This window comes from Camelus bactrianus, chromosome 1, assembly GCF_048773025.1.
Source record: "Camelus bactrianus isolate YW-2024 breed Bactrian camel chromosome 1, ASM4877302v1, whole genome shotgun sequence".
Taxonomy (NCBI): domain Eukaryota; kingdom Metazoa; phylum Chordata; class Mammalia; order Artiodactyla; family Camelidae; genus Camelus; species Camelus bactrianus.
In genome coordinates, this window is record NC_133539.1 from 82274522 (window position 1) to 82294086 (window position 19565).

A 19565-nucleotide genomic window follows, 5' to 3' on the forward strand; every position below is an offset into this window, starting at 1 on the left:
TCTGATTCTAAAGTCTACAGAGAAAAGACAAAAACTTTGAAAAAGAAAATATAAATTATTGCCAAATTTTACCCCTGGTAGGCATTATTCACCTTTAATGTTTTGGTGACTATTCTTCCAGGTGTGTCTGTATATGGAAATATATCTATACCAAATCTAATAAGATGCAGTTTTATGAATATGTATTATTCTGTGTATATTACAATGCAGTCATTTTTCTCAACATATTTTTCACATGTATGGTATATGGTGTATATATATATATATATATATATATATATATATATATATATATACACAGTACATGTAGATATTAATATGTAATTACATAAGTGCATTATATTCCACATGTTATTGTATAGTTTTTTCCACTCAGCAGTGGGTTATAAAGATATTTTCATGCCACTGAATATAGAGATACATCAGCCTTTTAATATCTGTGTACCATGTCTCTCTGTAGATACACCTGATTGATTCTGATCATTCAAATGGCAGCAGTGGGTCTCAAATGGGCTTTAGTTCTAGGGAGTACTCTGGGCCAGAGACCCTGTATAACTTCCTTTTTTGGGGCACTGATGAGTGGTTGAGAGTTAAGTGACATTTCTTGGCAGATTGTGGTTTTCTCTGTGACTTTTATTGTCAATAGGGAGAGAGCTTCCAGTAATAGGGCTCAAGGAGTGAGTTCCTTTATGGAATGTGGGGCTTGAGATGTGAGGTGACAGGATTGGCCAAGGTTTTAAAATGAAAGAGAATTAAGAATGTTGAGATGGGATTGACAGAGAAGATAATGGAAACAGTTAAGGTCATCTGGTTCAGGTCAGCAGGGTGAAACAGAAAATAGAGGAGAACTGTATCATTTGTGGAAAGGACGGGACTTCTTGCAGAAATTGCTGCTGATCTGCTTGCCCTCATGGGTTGGACATTCATTAGTAGACACTGCCTGAAATGATACTTGCCCTATGGAACTTAAAAATAAACATAGTATTTGTTCTTTGATCTCACAACTTAGACCAAGTGAAATGCAGGTGGTTAGGAAGTTACTATTTAGTTTTCTTACTTCCTTTTTTTCTGTTTTAAGAATAAGAAAAACATTGTTTGTACTTTATGTTCTACTTCCTTATAGAGTACTCTTAGGCATTTTAGCTATCAGCCAATCATTTTTTAAAAAGACTTTTAACATTATGCTGCACACCAGAAGTTAACACAACATTGTAAACTGACTATACTTCAATTAAATAATAATAAAAAAAAGGCTTTTACGTTTTTGTTTAGAGTGTGTGGTCTTTCCATACTACAGTACTTTCTTTCTTCCTTTTTTTTTAAAGAATCACTGAAAAAAGTGATTATTAAAACAGACATTATTACGGTAGAGTGACCCAAATTAATGAGCTATCAGGGTATAGGAAAGCACTGTGAACGCCAAACTATGAGTCAGAAAAGCTGGTCCAATTTTACCCTGCTCAGTGATTTAATCTTTGGAGCAAGGCTTTATCCAGAACATCCACTTGTGGAGTGGTATAGGAAAAGAATCAGTTTTTATAGGGGGGGAGCTTATTAATAATTTATTATATAGCATGTCAAGAGTTGAGCTAACATCACCATGCTATCTCTGCATTTTTACTCTGCTTTGTTAGGGCCTATACCAGAATTGTTTTTTCTCTCTCTCTTATACACATAGTGTCACTGTGTGTGATAGGCTTATATATTTAAACTATGAAGTATGCCTTAAAATTACACGGCATTCATTAACTTAATAAACTTATTGAATGAAGGCACTCTGACGGATATTAGATGTATGATGATAAATAACACATGGTCTACACCCTTAAAGAAATTATTGTTTAGAACAATGAGATGGAAGTATATGCCAAAAGTATATGGCAGTTACAGAAGATAATCAGGCAAAAGGGAGAAGAAATAGTCAGTTCTACTATAGGGTGTAGGGATGCCTGAAAAAGTTTAGCAGATGATTTTTTGAGAAGGAGTTGTTCACTCAAGTGGGGATAGGGGTGGGTATAGGGGTAGTGGATGCTCAGTCCAATCCAGAGCATCATTACCAGGGCCATAGAGGCCTGAGACATTATAACACTGCGTATAGCTTCATATGGATAATGTGAAGGGTACGTATGAAGGAGTGAAAGGAGATGATGCTAGAGAAGTAGTCAGGGGAGATTGTTATCTAGGAGATTTTGAAGTAGTTAATATCAATTAAAATCAGGGGAAAATTATCTGGCAGGTAGGAGGAGACAGGATTCCAAGCAGGGAGATCAATTTGCAGTTGCTAAAGTAATCTAGCTGGAAGTGCTGTGGGCCCAGAGTCTCAAACCAAGTGATTCAAAATCAAAATGAAATTGAGGAGGATAAAGGTGTAGAAACAATAAGATGTGTAACTGATTTTGTGTGTGTGTGTGTGTGTGTGTTGTAGGAGAGGGAAGAATTAGAATGACTCCCAGATAATCTGTCTTGGGGATTTTTAGAGGATGCCACTGGATATTTGAGGAAAGGCTGGTTTAAGAAGGAATAATAAGTTTGGTGTTTGAGCATGTTGAATTTGAGTTGGTAAGAGATATCCAGAAAAATGTGTTCTGTAAGTATTTGAATCTGGAGAATAAGAGTTTGTTGTCAAGGATTGAGAGTCTTCAGGAATGAATTGTTTGAAACTATGAGAGTAGATGTGATAATCAATTGAAGAATTGAAGAAGAGAAGTGTGAAGGACAAATTGAATTGAAGAATTGAAGAAGAAAAGTGTTAAGGACAAATCAAGAACAGTTTGAGGGTGGGATAAAAAAAAAGGCTTGGTAAAGAAGACTGAGAGAGAATGGTCTAAAAAGAATCCACTGAATTTGTCAGAGGATATGGGTGATTTTTGCTAATAGGATTTTAGTGGTATGCTAGGAATAATAGACAGATTGCAGAATAATTTTTATATTAACTATTTATGCACTGAATTACAGATTTAAGTATTTTATTAAAATTAAGGAATACTTAAAAGATACATTTAGGGAATTAGTTAACCAACTCTTGTGTACCCACTATGCAGTTTTAACTTTTTAATTTTTAAATAATTATAGCCTTGGGAGTTAATAGTACAGAGAGGTCCTTCTATATAGCCTTCATTCAGCTTCCTCCAATCACTTATTCAGTTTAACAGATGTCCTGGACTAGTAAAAATGCTAATGTTTGAGGAGGGATTATGGAACTATGCAGGTAATGTAAATATGGATTCTGTACCCGGACATGGTGCAGCCCTGGGATTTTGATTCTCATAGGAGCCTCTCTCCTTCACTGGAAGCAGTGCGGATGGCAGGTTTTCTTGCTGCTTCTCAGGACTTATGAGTGGAGCTTTTCCAGCTCCCTTTTCACAAATTGATGAGCCCTTTTGAGTATATTGGTTTAAAGTGGGTTTTATTTCCAGCTCTTCCCTGAAGTAGGCTCAAAATTGAGTCTTCTCTCTCTGTAAGGCCAGTATTCCCCTAAACTGCCTTGGTGTCAGCTGAAGCTTACATCTTTGAGTTTCTTTCTGGCACCTGGGAATTTCCGTCTCCTTTCCCCTTTTGTGAGTTCAGCTATAAATTCTAATTTTTCATGTTGATCTTGCATTTCAGTGAGGATATTTGAACCATGGATGTATTAGTCCAGTCTGTGTTGTTGCTTGAATCAAAAGTCTAATAACCTATTTCTTAATTTTCTCTGCATCGTCCACAAAAAGGACTTGAGACCAGATTGTATTACTCTTGTTAAAAATATTATTTATTTTTAAAATGAATAATACTTGGTAGGAAATTGGAAAGAAAAGGGACTACATGTCTTCGTTTGCCCTGTTCCCTGCCTATCCCTCCCAGTGTGCCTTCCCAGATACAATCAGTTACCAGTCTTTTATATATCCTAGAGATGGCCCATGGACTAGTTTATTCTTTAACAGCAGTTTTAAATTTAGTGTTTATAATTTAATTTTGTAACCAGTATTCAGGGTTTTTCCATCTGTTTGACAAGTAGCAGTTGTACTTTCTTCTTCTCTGAGAGCTTTTGAAGGAGAATGTTATACTAATTATATGTTACATGTATGTTTTTATATATGTGAGTGAATTATTTGTGTTTTAACTTTTATTCATTTCAGAAACCCCTCAAAATGTGACAGAAAATGACAAAATAGTGTAAACGGTTGATTTGAATGTTTTAAGTTACTATGTAGAATATTAAAATAATAGAGTCCTAATTTTGGGGAGGTAGTGGAAATGATATTTTAAGATGCTAGAATCTTATGAAATACAATGAGGATATCCTTAAAAATGGTCCTAGTTGCTAACCACTAACTGCTTTTGTTTGCATATGTGCAAATAATTGCCCGAAGAAGTGACAGAAGTCTGTCAAAGATGAAGCCCTCTCTTTTAGGTTCCTTAGCCATAATACTTACATTGATTACCTAAGTACAGCTTGGTGAAATTCAGTGACATGGAAGCAAGAAATGGAAGCCTATGACCTGATATGTTTTCTTCCTTAGATCAACCTCTCTACTTCTCCTACACCTGCACAGTTAATAAGCCGTTCCCAGGCTTCCAGTTCTACCAGTGGCAGTATTACCCAACAGACTATGTTACTAGGGAGTACCTCCCCTACCCTAACGGCAAGCCAAGCTCAAATGTATCTCCGAGCTCAAATGGTAAGATATGAGCTACCAGATTTTCTCAGTGTTTGAAGACTTAAGAGAAATCAAAATGTTTCTTGATTTGATGCAGTAAGAGGCATTTTTAATCTTTAAGAAATGTTTAACAAACTTTTTTGTGTGTGCTTAGCTCTTGTACATTTTGTCATGAAAATTTCTTTTAGTCAGTAGACCTTCTTGGTATATCAAACAGTAATTAGCAACATTGGGAAACTAATAGATTCTGTAACATAGGAGTGAGTATTTTTTAATATCAAATTTCATTGATTTCAAACCTGTTTTCCTATTTTAACACATCTGAACCTGAGATGCGTTTTATAATTGGTGGCATCTTACAGTTAAAATTGGTACTTACAGTGATCCTGAAATCACTGTATATCTTTGATGTCTTAGATTTGTGAAATGGTTAGAAATGTTAAAAACTTGATTGTTAAGCGTAAATTAGAATTTATATTGTGGGTTCTGCAGAAATCTGGCTTGGAGTTCCTGATAATTCACCAGATGAGCCTCAGCTTTGGTTATTTCCATCTTAAATTCTGCAAAGTGATTTATGTTCTTGTGCTCACTTTGATCTTTTGTTAATACAGGAATGTTAGTTTGGCTATTCTATATTTGAGTACCCATTGATTACCTAATTTCCCTGCTAGACTTCTTTAAGGAATGTAGAAATTGGTTGACATTTACTTTATTTGATGTCTTTGCAGGTAGCTAGAGAAGTGCTTTTTCCCTGATATATATACATATATATACATATATATATTTATATTTATATTTATATTTATTTATTTATATTCTTTTTTGTTCAATAAACTGAGTATATATCTGGATCCCCAGTTCTCCATTAAAATTGGAAAGAAAATTGCCCATCATAATACTAACAGGAAACAATGATACGGTCTGCCTTTTATTTACAGATTATTCAGTAGACATTATCATATTTCTGATTTTTTTCCCCCATTAGATCTTATTTGATTAATAATGTGCTTCAAAAATTGGCTGAACCATTTGAAATGGTTGCTATTTGACCATTTGTCACCTCTAAATGTGGTAATTTCACATGATTCAAGCAAAATAGAACATCTTTTTAGGTTTAGTGCTTTCAGCTGTTTGTACTGGAAATTACCTTCTTGTGAAAGTTATACTTCGTTTTTTAATTCACTTAAATTTAGTATACAAAGAACTGAAGTTCAAAAGATCCCTTAATTGGTAATTTTAATTTAAACAGAAATGGTTTTTGAGGAACTGAATAATCTTGATGGAATACTGAAATAGAACATTTACACATTCTTTGAAACAACTCTTAAATTTACTAAATTGGATTGGATAATCTGAGTGGATTGTATTATCTTTTAAATTAATGGCATTCTGTTTCAGTATTGGAAAAGACATTTGAAAAGAGGTGGTGATAAGTATGTCTTGTCTTACCTACCTTTCTTTCTTTCTTTCTTTGTTGTGAAACTTTTTTGCAGGCTGTTTTGTTTTGAATTTTGACATGTTGTGGCATTTACATTTACAATGAATATTTCTTTAGAAATAGTTTTAAAATCAAGAGGTAGACCTAGGTTTGTGCTATGGATTCTGTGTAGCTGAATGAAATACTATAGCGTAGTATGCGGCATTGTTATCCTTTGGGGTAGAGAGGACTGAAAAAACTTTTTGCTGTTTCTTTTCATGTTTCTCACTGAAATTTAATTTGCATTCAAGAGTAGTGACTATGGTTGCCCATTATAATGTCCATTTTATGAATCCTTCCACAGTAGTTTTAAGCTGGGAAGAGTTTAATAGCTTATTTGGGGCAAACTTTGGTATGAAGATTTCATATTACCAAAATACATTTTTTTTTTGAGCACTGATTTATTTTTCTACTCATCAGAATCACGAGCTGTTTCAGAAATGTTTATGATTTTTTTTTTTTTTGAGTTCTCTATTATCAGAAACTTCTCTGTCATGTAGAACCTTTTGCTTAGGAGACAGTCCTAAACTGCATTGTCTTTCTGTCACAAATTTCAGTCTCTCTTGCCTGCTATACATTTTGTGTGGGACATGTTCTTTTGTCTTAGGGTATTTTTTTGGTTTTTCTGTCTGTACAGCTGATTTTCACACCCGCTACCACTGTGGCTGCTGTACAGTCTGACATTCCTGTTGTCTCGTCGTCATCGTCATCTTCCTGTCAGTCTGCAGCTACTCAGGTGAGCTTGTCTAGCTTCATACTGTAGTACTTACGGTCTGGACCTGGAGGTTAAAGATAAACCTACATTTGTGTTTAAGTTGCTGATGGTTTCAGTGCTCTTTGTCACACAATACAGATTAAAATTTAATACCGTGAGAACTTTAAGAAAGTTTTATGGTTCTGTAGAAATTGAAATACCATTAAATACGGATATTTAGGTTATTTGACATTAGTGAAAGTTAACACATTTTTGGTATGACATGATGTTTAGTTTTACTATAAAGCAGATTTATTTCTTTTATTATGTAGGATGTATTATTCTTCACATTCCTTTGCAGGCAGTTATGTAATAACCAAGTCAAGATGGATTTTAAGTTTAAAAATGAATTGGGTAGATTTCAAATTTTAAAAATTGAGTAGAACATTACCCAAGTTTTTGTTTGTACTTTGTTTGGTATAATGGAAAAAAGGAACCTTAACTTTCTCTATCCACCATTCACAAGAATAAACTAGAAGTTGAATGTAGACCTAAAGATATGGACCCAAACTATAAAACCTCTAGCAGAAAACAGAGAATAGCTTTATAACTCTGGGATTGGCAAAGCTTTCTCAGATAGGACACAAAAAGCATTAGCCATAAAAGAAAATAATGATAACTTGGACTTTTTCAAAATTAAAAACTGTTCTTCAAAAGACATTGCTATGAAAACAAAGAGGCAGGCCACAGACTGAGAGAAAATGTTCACAACACATATTTCTGACAAAGGGCTTGTATCCAGAGTATACAAAGTAGGTTTACAACTCACTAATAAGATCATGAACAGTTTAATTAAAAATGGGCAAAAGACTTGAACACTTCACAGAAAAAAGATATACAAAAGGCCAATAAGCACACGAAGAAATGCTCAACATCATTAATCTTTACAGAAATGAAAGTCAAAACCACAAAGAGTATCACTACACACTTAGAATGGCTGAAATGAAGGATAATGAAAATTCCACATGTTGGCAAGAGTGTGGAGCAACCATACCATAATACATTGCTGGGGAAAGTGTATAAAATAGTACAACCACTTTGAAAAACAATTTTCCTGTAAGGTTAAACATGCTTAACATGTGACCCAGCAGTTCCACTTGTTTACCCTGAGAGATTTGAAAACATGTATCTACATAAAGACATGTAAATGAATGCTTGTTCAGAATAGCCCCAAGCTGGAAATAACCAGTGTCCTTTAGCTGGTGAATGGATAAACAAATTGTAGAATATTACTCAGAAATAAAAAAGAACAAACAACTGATGTGTCTTAGAAACGTTACAATTAGTAAAAGAAGCCAATTGTCAGAGAGTACATACTCTGTGATTCCATTTATATGAAATTCCAGAACATGCAAACTAATCTATAGTGAAAAGAAATTGGATTTGTGATACCTGGGCAGAAGGAGGGGGAGATTGACTGGGAAGGGTAATAAGTGATGGAAATGTTCTATATCTTGATTGGGGTGGTGGTAACATGGTGTAAACATGTTTCAAAACTCACTGAACTGGCTTATTCATTTCATTGTATGTAAGTTACACCTCAGTAAAGCAGATAAAAATGAATTAAATTGAGTAAATTTTAAATTAAAGCAGCTGAGTAGAATATTACTTTGAGACCCTTTTGGTATTTTTCTGTGGTTAATGTTTTAGATTGCGTATGGCAGAAATTGATATATGTCAGGGTCACCCTTGGCTTCATATTTTTAATTTAATAATCTTAGTCATCTGGCAAAAACAAAAAAATAAGATAGCAACAATATTCTTTGGTACTTTTCATGGAACACCTTTATTATTTTATTTAATAATAAATACCAGTTTTCATATATCATATAACAGTTCCTTAACTTTGGATTTTGGTTTCCATATTTACAAAATGAGACCTTTGGTTTTTGTTAACTTTAAGATTTTTTCAGCTCTCAACTTTTATATCTCTTTATGGAACGAATTTGTTAATGTAATGATCCTCTTGGTTTTTTTGTTTTTTTGTTATTTTTTTAATAAAACCTAATAGAGCTAGACAATTATCAACTTCCAGAATATTTTAAATTTTATTTTTTATTTATTTTTTACTTTGTTCCAACTAAGATTTTAATTGGTTTACAAGTAAACTGCAAGTACTAGCTCAGAGTTGTTATAAGGAATAAATGAGATGGTGATCATAAAGCATTTAGCATAGTGCCTGGCACATAAGATATGACATGCCACTAATTACTGTTTTTGTTATGCACTGTCTAAAGATGAGTCACGAATTTGGTTCTTAAGCTTTCAGTAGCTAATAGTCAAGAGAGAAACGCAACCATTTAAAGGATTTGCAGTTTCCAAGGTAAAATAAACCAGTTATTAGGAAAATACAAATAATAAGCTCTCTAGAGCACAGTCTGTCTTGTGGGCTTTCATGGAGAAAACATCTTACATTGTCTTTAATAGCATCTTTAATGTGAGCATAGTCAAAGTAATTTGTAGAAGTGCTCTTTGGGGTCCAGTTTGATGTGTACAGGTATGTGGCTCTGTGATGATCTGACTTTATTCAAGGATAGACTTTGAGGAACTAGAAGGATGGATTGATCTTTAGGAACTTCTGTATTAATGGTTTTTCTTGCTGTGCTTTAGAAATGGCCTTGACTGAGGCTGGCAGTGGTGGGTCATGCTAATACTTTGAATATTCCAGTGGTAACTTTCTTTGAGTTCAAGGCTTTAGTTTTGAAAAATCTGTGCTCCGCTTTGTTAACTTTTAAATAGATACTTAAAGTTTTCAAAACAATTTGTTTGTAATTGAGAAATAACAAGTTGAAGTTTTATTTTAATACTCTTTAACTGACAAAAGTCAATATAACTGTTGATTTTTCCTTACTGTTAAAGTTTATAACATATTGTCAAAAAAGAGAAATTTGGAATATCTTACCCTTATTTACTATTTTAAATGCTTCATCTCTTCTTCCTACCATGAAAAAACAAAAAATCTAACTTTCAGGAAGATATCCTAAGACTAAAAGTATGTTGTAGAAAAGTATGAAATCTTACCAAGGGTATCTGGGGAATGCCTTTAGAATTGAGGAGAAAACAACCTTTTAGATTTAAAAGCTAGAAATTGAGTTCTACCACCAGCAATGTGACATTAACTCGTAATTTTCTCATCTGCAAACAAGGGATGCTACGATAATTCACACATGATTTGTTACATACAAATTAAATAATTGATGTGAGATTATTTGGTACATAAAAATGAAATTAAAAAAAAATTTCATGTGAAATCTAGACTTTTACAAAAGCCAGAATGTTTCCACAAATTGATCATAGGAAAAGTTCAGATGAAATTAAGGTTGGACATTGAATGTGATAATGTTCTTTATCTTAGAAAAGATAGATTCTTTTCAAAAGTGAAGCTCTGTCAAGGAAATCTGAACCTGTGTTGTTTCTATTAACAGGTAAATTAACTGTGTATATATACTTTAGGAGTATAGTTTACATGCTTGAAATTTATTATAAATATTGAAGCCAAGATGACCATATATAGTAAAGTCATATTCTAAAATGTATCTATTCATATAATATGTAGTGTATAATATACACACATACATTTTCTTTCAGAATTCCAGAAAACAAAAGGAAAATTAGAAAAAACTATATTATTCTGGAGAAATGGACTGCTGCAGGTTTAAGGGTTCATTGTGTCAAATCTTCATTTGCTGTGAATATGCTTTGAAGGAAAATTTTTAAGTTACTCAGATTATAATTCAGCCTTTGCTTATCATTATTATGTGGTCCACTTTATACATTATTTTTGGGAGATGTTAAATTTTATACTGTTTTTTTTTAGGTGGGGGTGGGTATAGCTCAGTGGAAGAATGCATGCCTAGCATGCAGGAGGTCCTGGTTCCATCCTCAGTACTTCCATTAAAAACAAATTATGCTGTTTTTCTCATGCTTTCTGTGAGATGATAATATGCCTCTGCTAGACATTTGTTGAGATTTTTTGGTTAAACGTGAACAGACTTTAATGTTAGCCTGAAAAACTGTGAATAGAATGAAATACTTAACAGCAGCAACAAAAGCCATGTAACACATATTTCAGAATCAGATATAGGAGAACACCTCAGTCTTGTGTGGTTTCTGTTATGTCTGCCACCAGAACTGCAGGGAGTACAGACATGAATGTCAGAGATGAGGGCCTGCCAGCTAGAGTCCCAGTATTCCACAAGCGCAGACAGTAGTAATTCTAAAACAAACTAGAGGTTTGTCAGTGGTATAGGTTAGTATGATCCAAGTTCTGTGGGAAAAGCATAGAGTGGAGGAGAAATTATTTCTAACCAGGGGCTTTGGGGAGGTTTCTTCAGGAGAATAGAATTTTTACTGGTCTTGAGCAATGTGTTGGGCTTAGGAGACAGTGTTGAAGAAGGTATGGCATTTTAGGCAAGAGGAATTGGAGCAAGGGCTCTAAATGAAAGAAGCGCAGGCATGTTTGGAAAAGGGTGAGCAGGACAGTCTGGCTAGAATATGAGGATTGTGGACTAGAGTAGTGGAAAAGGGAGCTTGTTGCAGTTTGGGCCTTGGGTATGGAAGGCTTTGAGTGGCAAGCTGAGAAATCTAGATTTTAGCATATTTTATTTTTGCATTAAATCTCAATAATACAGCAGTAGTTAGTCCATTTATACTGCCATGAAATATTTGACAAAAATCAGAGAAGATGCTCCATATGGCTTCACTTAGAAAATTCTTTCAGTAGCTTAGAATAGAACTGATTAAAACCTCCACTGCCCTGAAGTAAACATTTGTTTAGCATCTGCTGTTGGCTGAACACTCCATTGGCACTTAAGAGAAAGTATAGAGCATCAGTTAATGATACGATTGTAGAGACAGAACACACATGGAACTGAAGAACATTCATAAAGTAGCAATATACTTGTCACTTTAGAATCTCTTTTACTTCAGTTTCCCTCCCAAGGCCAGTGCTAGCATAAATGTATTTGGTGCATTCATTCCAGAGAGGCTAAAGGTTAGGCAGCTACTGGAGAGGCATTTTTGAAAATGTTATAAACCTCAGGTGAGAGTAATTGGGATGATCCTTTCCACCATCCAGACTGACAGTGTATTTAGAATAGCCCTGATGTGGACAGGAGCCATCACGTGAACCGTTTCCAAGGCCGTGCACAGTTTTTTAGTTCAGACCTAGTTCTCAAACGCAAATGTTTCATAACCACCACAACAAAATCTCATTAACTTTTTAAAGTTAGTTAATGGGAAATGCTTTTCTTAATTATCACAGTGGGGTAGGTGATTTCGTGAATTAGTTTTCTTACTCAGGAGATTAGTGTTCCCTTACAATATCTGTAGAGCTGGTAACTTTTAAAAAAAAATCTATCTCGTCGTTATTAAGGCAGCAATATTGTATCCACACTCTCCTAATTGTGTGTAGTAATTTCTCACAAGTTCATGAGGTACTTGTAACCTAAAAATGTTTCACAGTCCTGGCATGGAGAACTCAGTGAAGGTGCGGGAAGTGCTCTTTCTTCCCTCCACACCCTGGGCTCTCCCGCCTCTGTGGCTTTGCTCAGGTTTTCCCCTTTGCCTGGGATGCTCTTCCTCTTTCTCCTTCTTAGCTTTCTCTGACCTGGTAACTTCAAAGTGCAGTATGTTGCAGAGTAATTTCCTCATATTCATAGTTTATTTGTTTTTATATGTATATTCTGTTTTCATTTACTTCTTAATGATTCTCTTTCCCTTAACGTCTTTTTAAAAAAATTGCCACAGTGTTTAAGGTATGATTACTTAAAATAATAACTCTCCTTTCCTTCAGGATTAATTGGTTGTTTCAAGTGCTTAGACCTTTATGTATGAAGAGCATAATATAAATGTGTTGTCATTGTTGTTATAATGGTAGTGATTACTACATCAATTAATGGCATCTATTTCATCCTTATTTTTTTTATGTGGTTCTTAGGTTCAGAATTTAACATTACGCAGCCAGAAGTTGGGTGTATTATCTAGCTCACAGAATGGTCCACCAAAAAGCACTAGTCAAACTCAGTCATTGACAATTTGTCATAACAAAACAACAGTGACCAGTTCTAAAATCAGCCAACGAGATCCTTCTCCAGAAAGTAATAAGAAAGGAGAAAGTCCAAGTCTGGAATCACGAAGCACAGCTGTCACCCGGACGTCAAGTATTCACCAGTTAATAGCACCAGGTGGGATAAAGGTTTTGTTGAAAATAGTTGTATTACTCATTTTCTTAGCAGGCAGAGCAAAACAAAAGATGTCCATTACTTGAACAGGAATACTTTTAAAACACTTAAAAAATGAATTTTATAAATTAAAAATAAGAACATTTAATATTGTAGCTTGAAAAAAGACAAAAGAGCCTACTAGCGAAAACAAATTGTGATAGTAAAATAGATTTTTTTGGTCAGTTGACATTTAATTAACATCTTCATTATGTGCTGGTTTCCTGTTATATTGATAAAACCTTGTAGCTTTAAAAATTTTTTTGCCTGTGGTTTATTTAATATGCTTTAGTGGAACAGAATTAAAAGTTTTTTTAAAAAGCAAGTGTATATTTTTCTTTAACGTTGTTATTAGTGGGACGAATTTATCACTTTCCAAAAGTAAGGATTATGCTTATTTTCCTTACCATGTTGCTTTTTTTCCACCTTTGATTTCATTTCTGAGAGGACGCTGTCAGGGAATCAGCTAAGTTGTTCTCATTCTCATCAACCTTTGAATCCCTCTGCCATTTACAAATAATCTTGCTTCCTAGGGGTCTCATGCTGAAAATACTGGGGCTGTGCAGAATGAGTTTCCTTACCATCTCTTCTGTTCATCTCAGAATTTCTCAGTGTTGAGCTTCCTTCACTTCTAAAAAAAATAAGGAATTACCTGCTTTCTTCTTTAAAGTTAGCACTGTTTCCTTATGTCACTGACTGCATCTTTTTTCCTGGCTCCTGATGTTCTCTCATAGTTACTATAGCATCTTGACCTTCTTTCATAGTTGTTAATAGCATCTTTTGTTTCCCTCATGTTGGATCCTTTTCTTTGCTTCTCAAGCATGCTTAGACCACTCCTGTTTTTTAATATATCTACATACATTTTTATATCAGTATAACTACTGTTTATTGAGAGTGTGTGTGTGTGTGTCGTGTAATGAGCTAGATACCTCACATGTTACATTAAAAAAAAACAAACTTCCTTTGTTCCAACCTCATCAGGTAAGCATCTTCTTTCTATCCTTATATAATTATGTATTACTTTTTAAAGATTCATTTTACACTACTGAAGTTTGTTTATTCTCGATCTAAACCTGTTTCTCTTTTCATATTTCCTCTCTGCTAATATTGCCAACATTCTCTGTATCGCCCAACACTTGTGTTAGCATTTTTATGCTTCTTTATGGTATTGTTTCTTTTATAATTATTTATATACTTACTGATCATAGCTTTTCTACTAGGCAGTAACTAAACTCTTTGAGGGTAGGATAGTAGTATGTAGCACTTACATGTCAGGGACTTTACATTGATTAAATCTTTTAATTCTTTTTCATACTCACTTTTTCACCCTTTTATCTTGACAACACCAAGTTGTGCCTTATGTGTACTTACATCTATAATAGGTAGACAGTAAGTATTTGTTGGATTAATAGTTGATTTTTTTTCCATTTGAATTTTGGAAGTTATAGCACAATTTTTTTCCATTTGTACTGATTATCACTGCTTAGAATTCTTAAATCTGAATCTTAGCTAAGTGTAAGCTTTGTTACAAATTAATAAATTAATTCAGAATATGGTTAGATGTGAATGCTTTTTTATAAATATTTGTGTGCCAGGTCCTGCTAGCTGTATGGCTTGTTAACAGGATTTTTGTACTGTATTGTCCAGAGCATTCTTAGCCTCAAACCAGCCTCTGGTCAGTGTTGATAGGAGGAGTCACTGTGGAGGAGCAGTGACCCACTGTTCTTGGAATGACTGCTCAGGGGACAATTTCTAGTGATTTCTATAGTTTTAACAAATTATGATGGCGGATAGGTAGATTTCCTTCCAAAGAGAAAAGGTAGGAACTCTTTCAGGGTTATTCAAGCAAGGAGATCTACTTTTAGACTTTGAGTCCCCCTGAACTCTCAATATTGGGTCCTAAATTGACACTTACTCTTCCCTCTTTTATTGATAGTGTGATAATATCCTTAAAGTTGCCTTCCTCTGATGGCCACTATTTTATGTAGGTATGAAGGAGAAAACCAGCAGAGTCTCAGGACAATTGGAATTCTGGATTCAGATCTTAATGTGTATTAACCAAACTCCAGTTTTCTGTGGTGGTGTTGATTAGAAACAAAACCAAATGGAATACCCTAAGCCACATAAACCTTTGCAATTACTGAACTTTTAAATTCATTCAGGTCTTACACTGAAGTTAGTCAAAGCAATTTATATCTTCTGGCAGGGCAGCAGTTATATTTTTCCAGAAAACAAGGAGTTTTTCTTCTCTTGTTGGTGGGAAGTTAGCCTAAAGTTAAGATATTTTTTTTTTGAGATTCTTGAATTGGTAATTTGGTCTTTTCTTTGATTATAAAAATGCTTGCTTCTACAGGTTACTTTCAAACTAAAAAAAAAATCTACTTGTGTTCTAATGTAGTACAGTCTAATAATTATTATAATGGACATGATTATTATTTCCTTAGGTGTATTTCTAAGGTGCTAAAATCATTTTGGTTTTCTTCATCATTTCTTCTTGGTGGAATTCTCACATGGTATTTAATAATTCTGTTTTTAATATTTAAAATAAAGCCAGACGTTAACCAAATGTCTGGAAGTTATGAATTACATTAGAGCTCGAGTTTTCTTATAGCAGTTTTTAGAGCTTTTATGAAATTAATCTCATTGGAAAAAGCATGTACCATTTTTTGCAGACGTTAACTCAATATAGAGTGAGAAGCTGATTAGTCTGCTTAGGCTGCCATAAAAAATGCCATATTCTGAGTAGCTTTGACAACAAAAACTACATTTTCTCACAGTTCTGGAGGATGGAAAGCCCAGGATCAAGAACTGACAGTATTTGATTTTTGGTGAGAGCTCTCTCTTCCTGGCTTGCAGATGGCTGCCTTCTTGCTGTGTCCTTACATGGTCTTTCATCTGAATGCAAGGAGAAGAGAGGATAGTGAGCTCTTTGGTGTCTCTTCTCATAAGGTCACTAATCCTGCTGGGTCAAGGCCTCACCCTTCTGACCTCGGTTTACCTTAATTACTTCCATGGAGGCCCCATTAGCAAATATAGTCACATTAAGGGTTAGGGCTTCAACATATGAATCTGGGGACATAAACGTTCAGACCTCAATAGGAACCCAGAGGTGGCTAGGGTTATGTGTTCTTTTACACCTAGCACTACCTCTCAATAACCAGGTGATTTCAGACAAGTCACTTAAATACTCTTTAAGTTTCTTCACCTGAAATATACTGGATTAGTATAGTATCCTGTCTACCTCATAGGGTTGTAGTAACTACTACAATGAAATAATATAATTATTTACAATAATATATTTAATTATTGACAATAATTAAATAAAAACTACTACATATACGAGAGATGATGCCAATCATTAATTCTCCAGTTAAAAGGCCACCCTGACAATGAAATGTTTGTTAAAATCAGAGAAATTAACTGACATCATATGATTCTCCAAAGCACTAGGGCTTTTCTTATACAGGAGTATTGTTTCAGATGTCCTCACAATTATTCTGTAGTGTATGTGCTTGTCAGTGGGACTTCTGGACTAATATAAAACAGATAGATTCATTTTAATTTCTCAACAAAAATTTTATTTAGGTGAAAGGATAGACTTACTTTATTGGATTACCAGCTCTAGAATGTAAGCAAAGATTGCTTACTTGCTGCAGCACAGAAAGTCTTTTTATTCCCGTGAATATAATCTCCAGTGTACTTCAAGAATATGGTTGAATTTTAATTATAACTTAAAGATTGAATTAAAGTGGGCCTTTGCTGTTATGCTTGCAAAACCTCTATTTCCTTATCTGTAGAAGGGGAATAATACTACCTACTCCATAGGCATTTTGTGAGTGCAAAGGAGAGAGATGTGAAGGCATCTTAAGCTTAGCCCCTTGGTGGAAAGGTACTCTATAGAAATGCAAGATTTTATTGAATACTCTGTAATATAGAGTCTTTATCAACACATTTATAACGTGCTGATGTAAAATTTTCACTTTTAGTTTAAAGTGCTAGTCTAGTTATATGAAAATTATTTTGTTAGCTGAAATTTTAGGTCCGATTTCCTTTTTTTTGGTGGATATTTGAACCTTTAAATGCCACTTTCTTAAGATGTTATTTAATCAGATGCTAATTTCCTTAAAGTATCTCTGGAATTCTAAATAATAACCAACCAAACACAAAAAGGTTAAAAAAGAGTTGTTAGAAGTTTTGATAAGGTCTTTGTCACAAATGTAGTTGAATATAAAAATAGATACAAGGCGTTACAGTCTTTATCTTAATTTTTTGAGATTAAGGAAAAAAATTGGCCTGTCCTGAGATCTGTTTTAAATGTGGTAATTGTTACATGATATGAATATTAAGCAATCTTTCCAGTTTATCTTCTAGTGAACCCAGTTTCCATTCTTACTTAGGATTTCTCCAGCATTCCCTCTGTGTAATCATATGCAGTATGTAGAAGAGGCATAATGATGGCGAAACTGCTTGTTACTGATTTTGCTAATTCTTATATTTATTTTTTCCTATTGAGTGGCTCCCCTATGGAGAAAACTGATACTATCACTTAGAGATTACTGTAGGGTTTTGTGGGCGGGGGAATGTGGTGGGGCAGGGGTGGGAGGCCAAGTAAAACAAGATCCTTTATTTAGACAGCATGGACTTCTGATTGCCTCATTCTCTCTGCAAACGAAACTAGTGCTCTCCTAGATTTGGAATGGCCATTGAAATTTCATTTTGTAGTTACTGTGATTATTTAACCGTGCTGTAGGATTCACACATGTATTTTGCTTAACTGAATTAACTTTTATACAAAACATTTTCTCTTCTGGGTCAAATAATACCAACTGTTTATCTTGGTTCAAATTTGGAAACTTATTTGGGAAGCTTTATAAGTAATTACTTTTACTGTTAGTTGGAAGATTTTTTAGACATGAATTAGAAAGGATGGGACCTTTGTTTTATGATTTTGAAGTTATCTTTATGTGTATTATACTTGTTCAGTTGTATTCCTCTTCTTCCCAGAGAAGGAATTCAAGTGGATAAACTTTGTTAAAAGTTAATGGAAATATTCTGGTGACCTATAAAATTTAGTAAGAATAAATCATGTATGAATCAATTGAGGCAAATTTCTTTTGGAACTTATCACAGTATTTTATGAAATTATGTAGTTTTCCAAGGAAAAGTTGTTTGTCGTTACATTTTCAAGTCACTCTTGTTGGGAAGACTTGTAATTGGTTTCTGATGATTATGACCTTCTGATGTGAAATCTTTCCTCCTTTAGATTTATTTTAAAATTTATATGATGGTATTTTTGAAATAAATACTAATTGTCGTTTTTTTCTCTCACAGCTTCATATCCTCCAATTCAGCCTCATCCTCTAATAAAACATCAGCAGATTCCTCTTCATTCACCACCTCCCAAAGTTTCCCATCATCAGCTGATACTACAGCAGCAGCAACAGCAAATTCAGCCAATCACACTTCAGAATCCAACTCAAGACCCACCCCCATCTCAGCACTGTATACCACTCCAAAACCATGGCCTTCCTCCAGCTCCCAGCAGTGCCCAGTCACAGCACTGCTCACCAATTCAGAGTCATCCCCCTCCCTTAACAATGTCTCCCAGCCAGTCACAGTCAGCACAGCAGTCTGTAGTGGTGTCTCCCCCACCACCCCATTCACCAAGTCAGTCTCCTACTATAATTATTCACCCACAAGCACTTATTCAGCCACATCCTCTTGTGTCATCAGCTCTCCAGCCAGGGTCAAACTTGCAGCAGCCACCTGCTAATCAGGTGCAACCTACAGCACAGCTGAATCTTCCGTCCCATCTTCCACTTCCAGCTTCCCCTGTTGTACACATTGGCCCAGTTCAGCAGTCTGCCTTGGTGTCCCCAGGTCAGCAGATTGTTTCTCCAACATCACACCAGCAGTATTCAACCCTGCAGTCTTCTCCAATCCCGATTGCAACCCCTCCACAGATGTCGACATCTCCTCCTGCTCAGATTCCATCACTGCCCTTGCAGTCTATGCAGTCTTTACAAGTGCAGCCTGAAATTCTATCCCAGGGCCAGGTTTTGGTGCAGAATGCTTTGGTGTCAGAAGAGGAGCTTCCAGCTGCAGAAGCTTTGGTCCAGTTGCCATTTCAGACTCTTCCTCCTCCACAGACTGTTGCGGTAAACCTACAAGTACAACCACCAGCACCTGTTGATCCACCAGTGGTAAGCCCTTGGAAGCTCTTTGACTTTCTTGCTGAACTGAAAGTAAAAATGATTTTCTCCCACATTATGTTTTATTGCTAGATCTAAATGCCTATGAATTTAAAAAGCTTGGAATTTCCATCTGTCAGTGTCTGACAAACATGCTGTATGGGCACGCACACAAAAAAATGCCGTTTGTTGTAGTATGGTTGCATGCTTGATAATTTGTGATGGTTATTAAAAGTCCCTCGTTAATTTTATTACTATTTAAACAAATCCATCTGCTATCTT

General features: G+C 34.8%; 1 protein-coding gene across 12 annotated transcripts in view; it reads left to right on the top strand.

Moving 5' to 3' along the window:
- PHC3 (polyhomeotic homolog 3) overlaps window positions 1–19565 on the top strand; it is a 72906-nt gene that overhangs the window by 18158 nt on the left and 35183 nt on the right. For 7 of the 12 annotated variants that reach the window (XR_012508461.1, XR_012508501.1, XM_045514574.1 and 4 more), the window contains 4 exons: window positions 4503–4661; window positions 6755–6853; window positions 12810–13056; window positions 18424–19295. Coding sequence is in view for 10 of the 12 variants with exons in the window: in XM_045514574.1 (XP_045370530.1) it covers window positions 4503–4661; window positions 6755–6853; window positions 12810–13056; window positions 18424–19295 (1377 nt within the window). In the remaining 2 variants the exon portion in view is untranslated. The remainder of the gene's footprint in view (window positions 1–4502; window positions 4662–6754; window positions 6854–12809; window positions 13057–18423; window positions 19296–19565) is intronic. The other 5 variants (XM_045514575.1, XM_074367998.1, XM_010952096.3 and 2 more) reach the window with 2 other exon arrangements.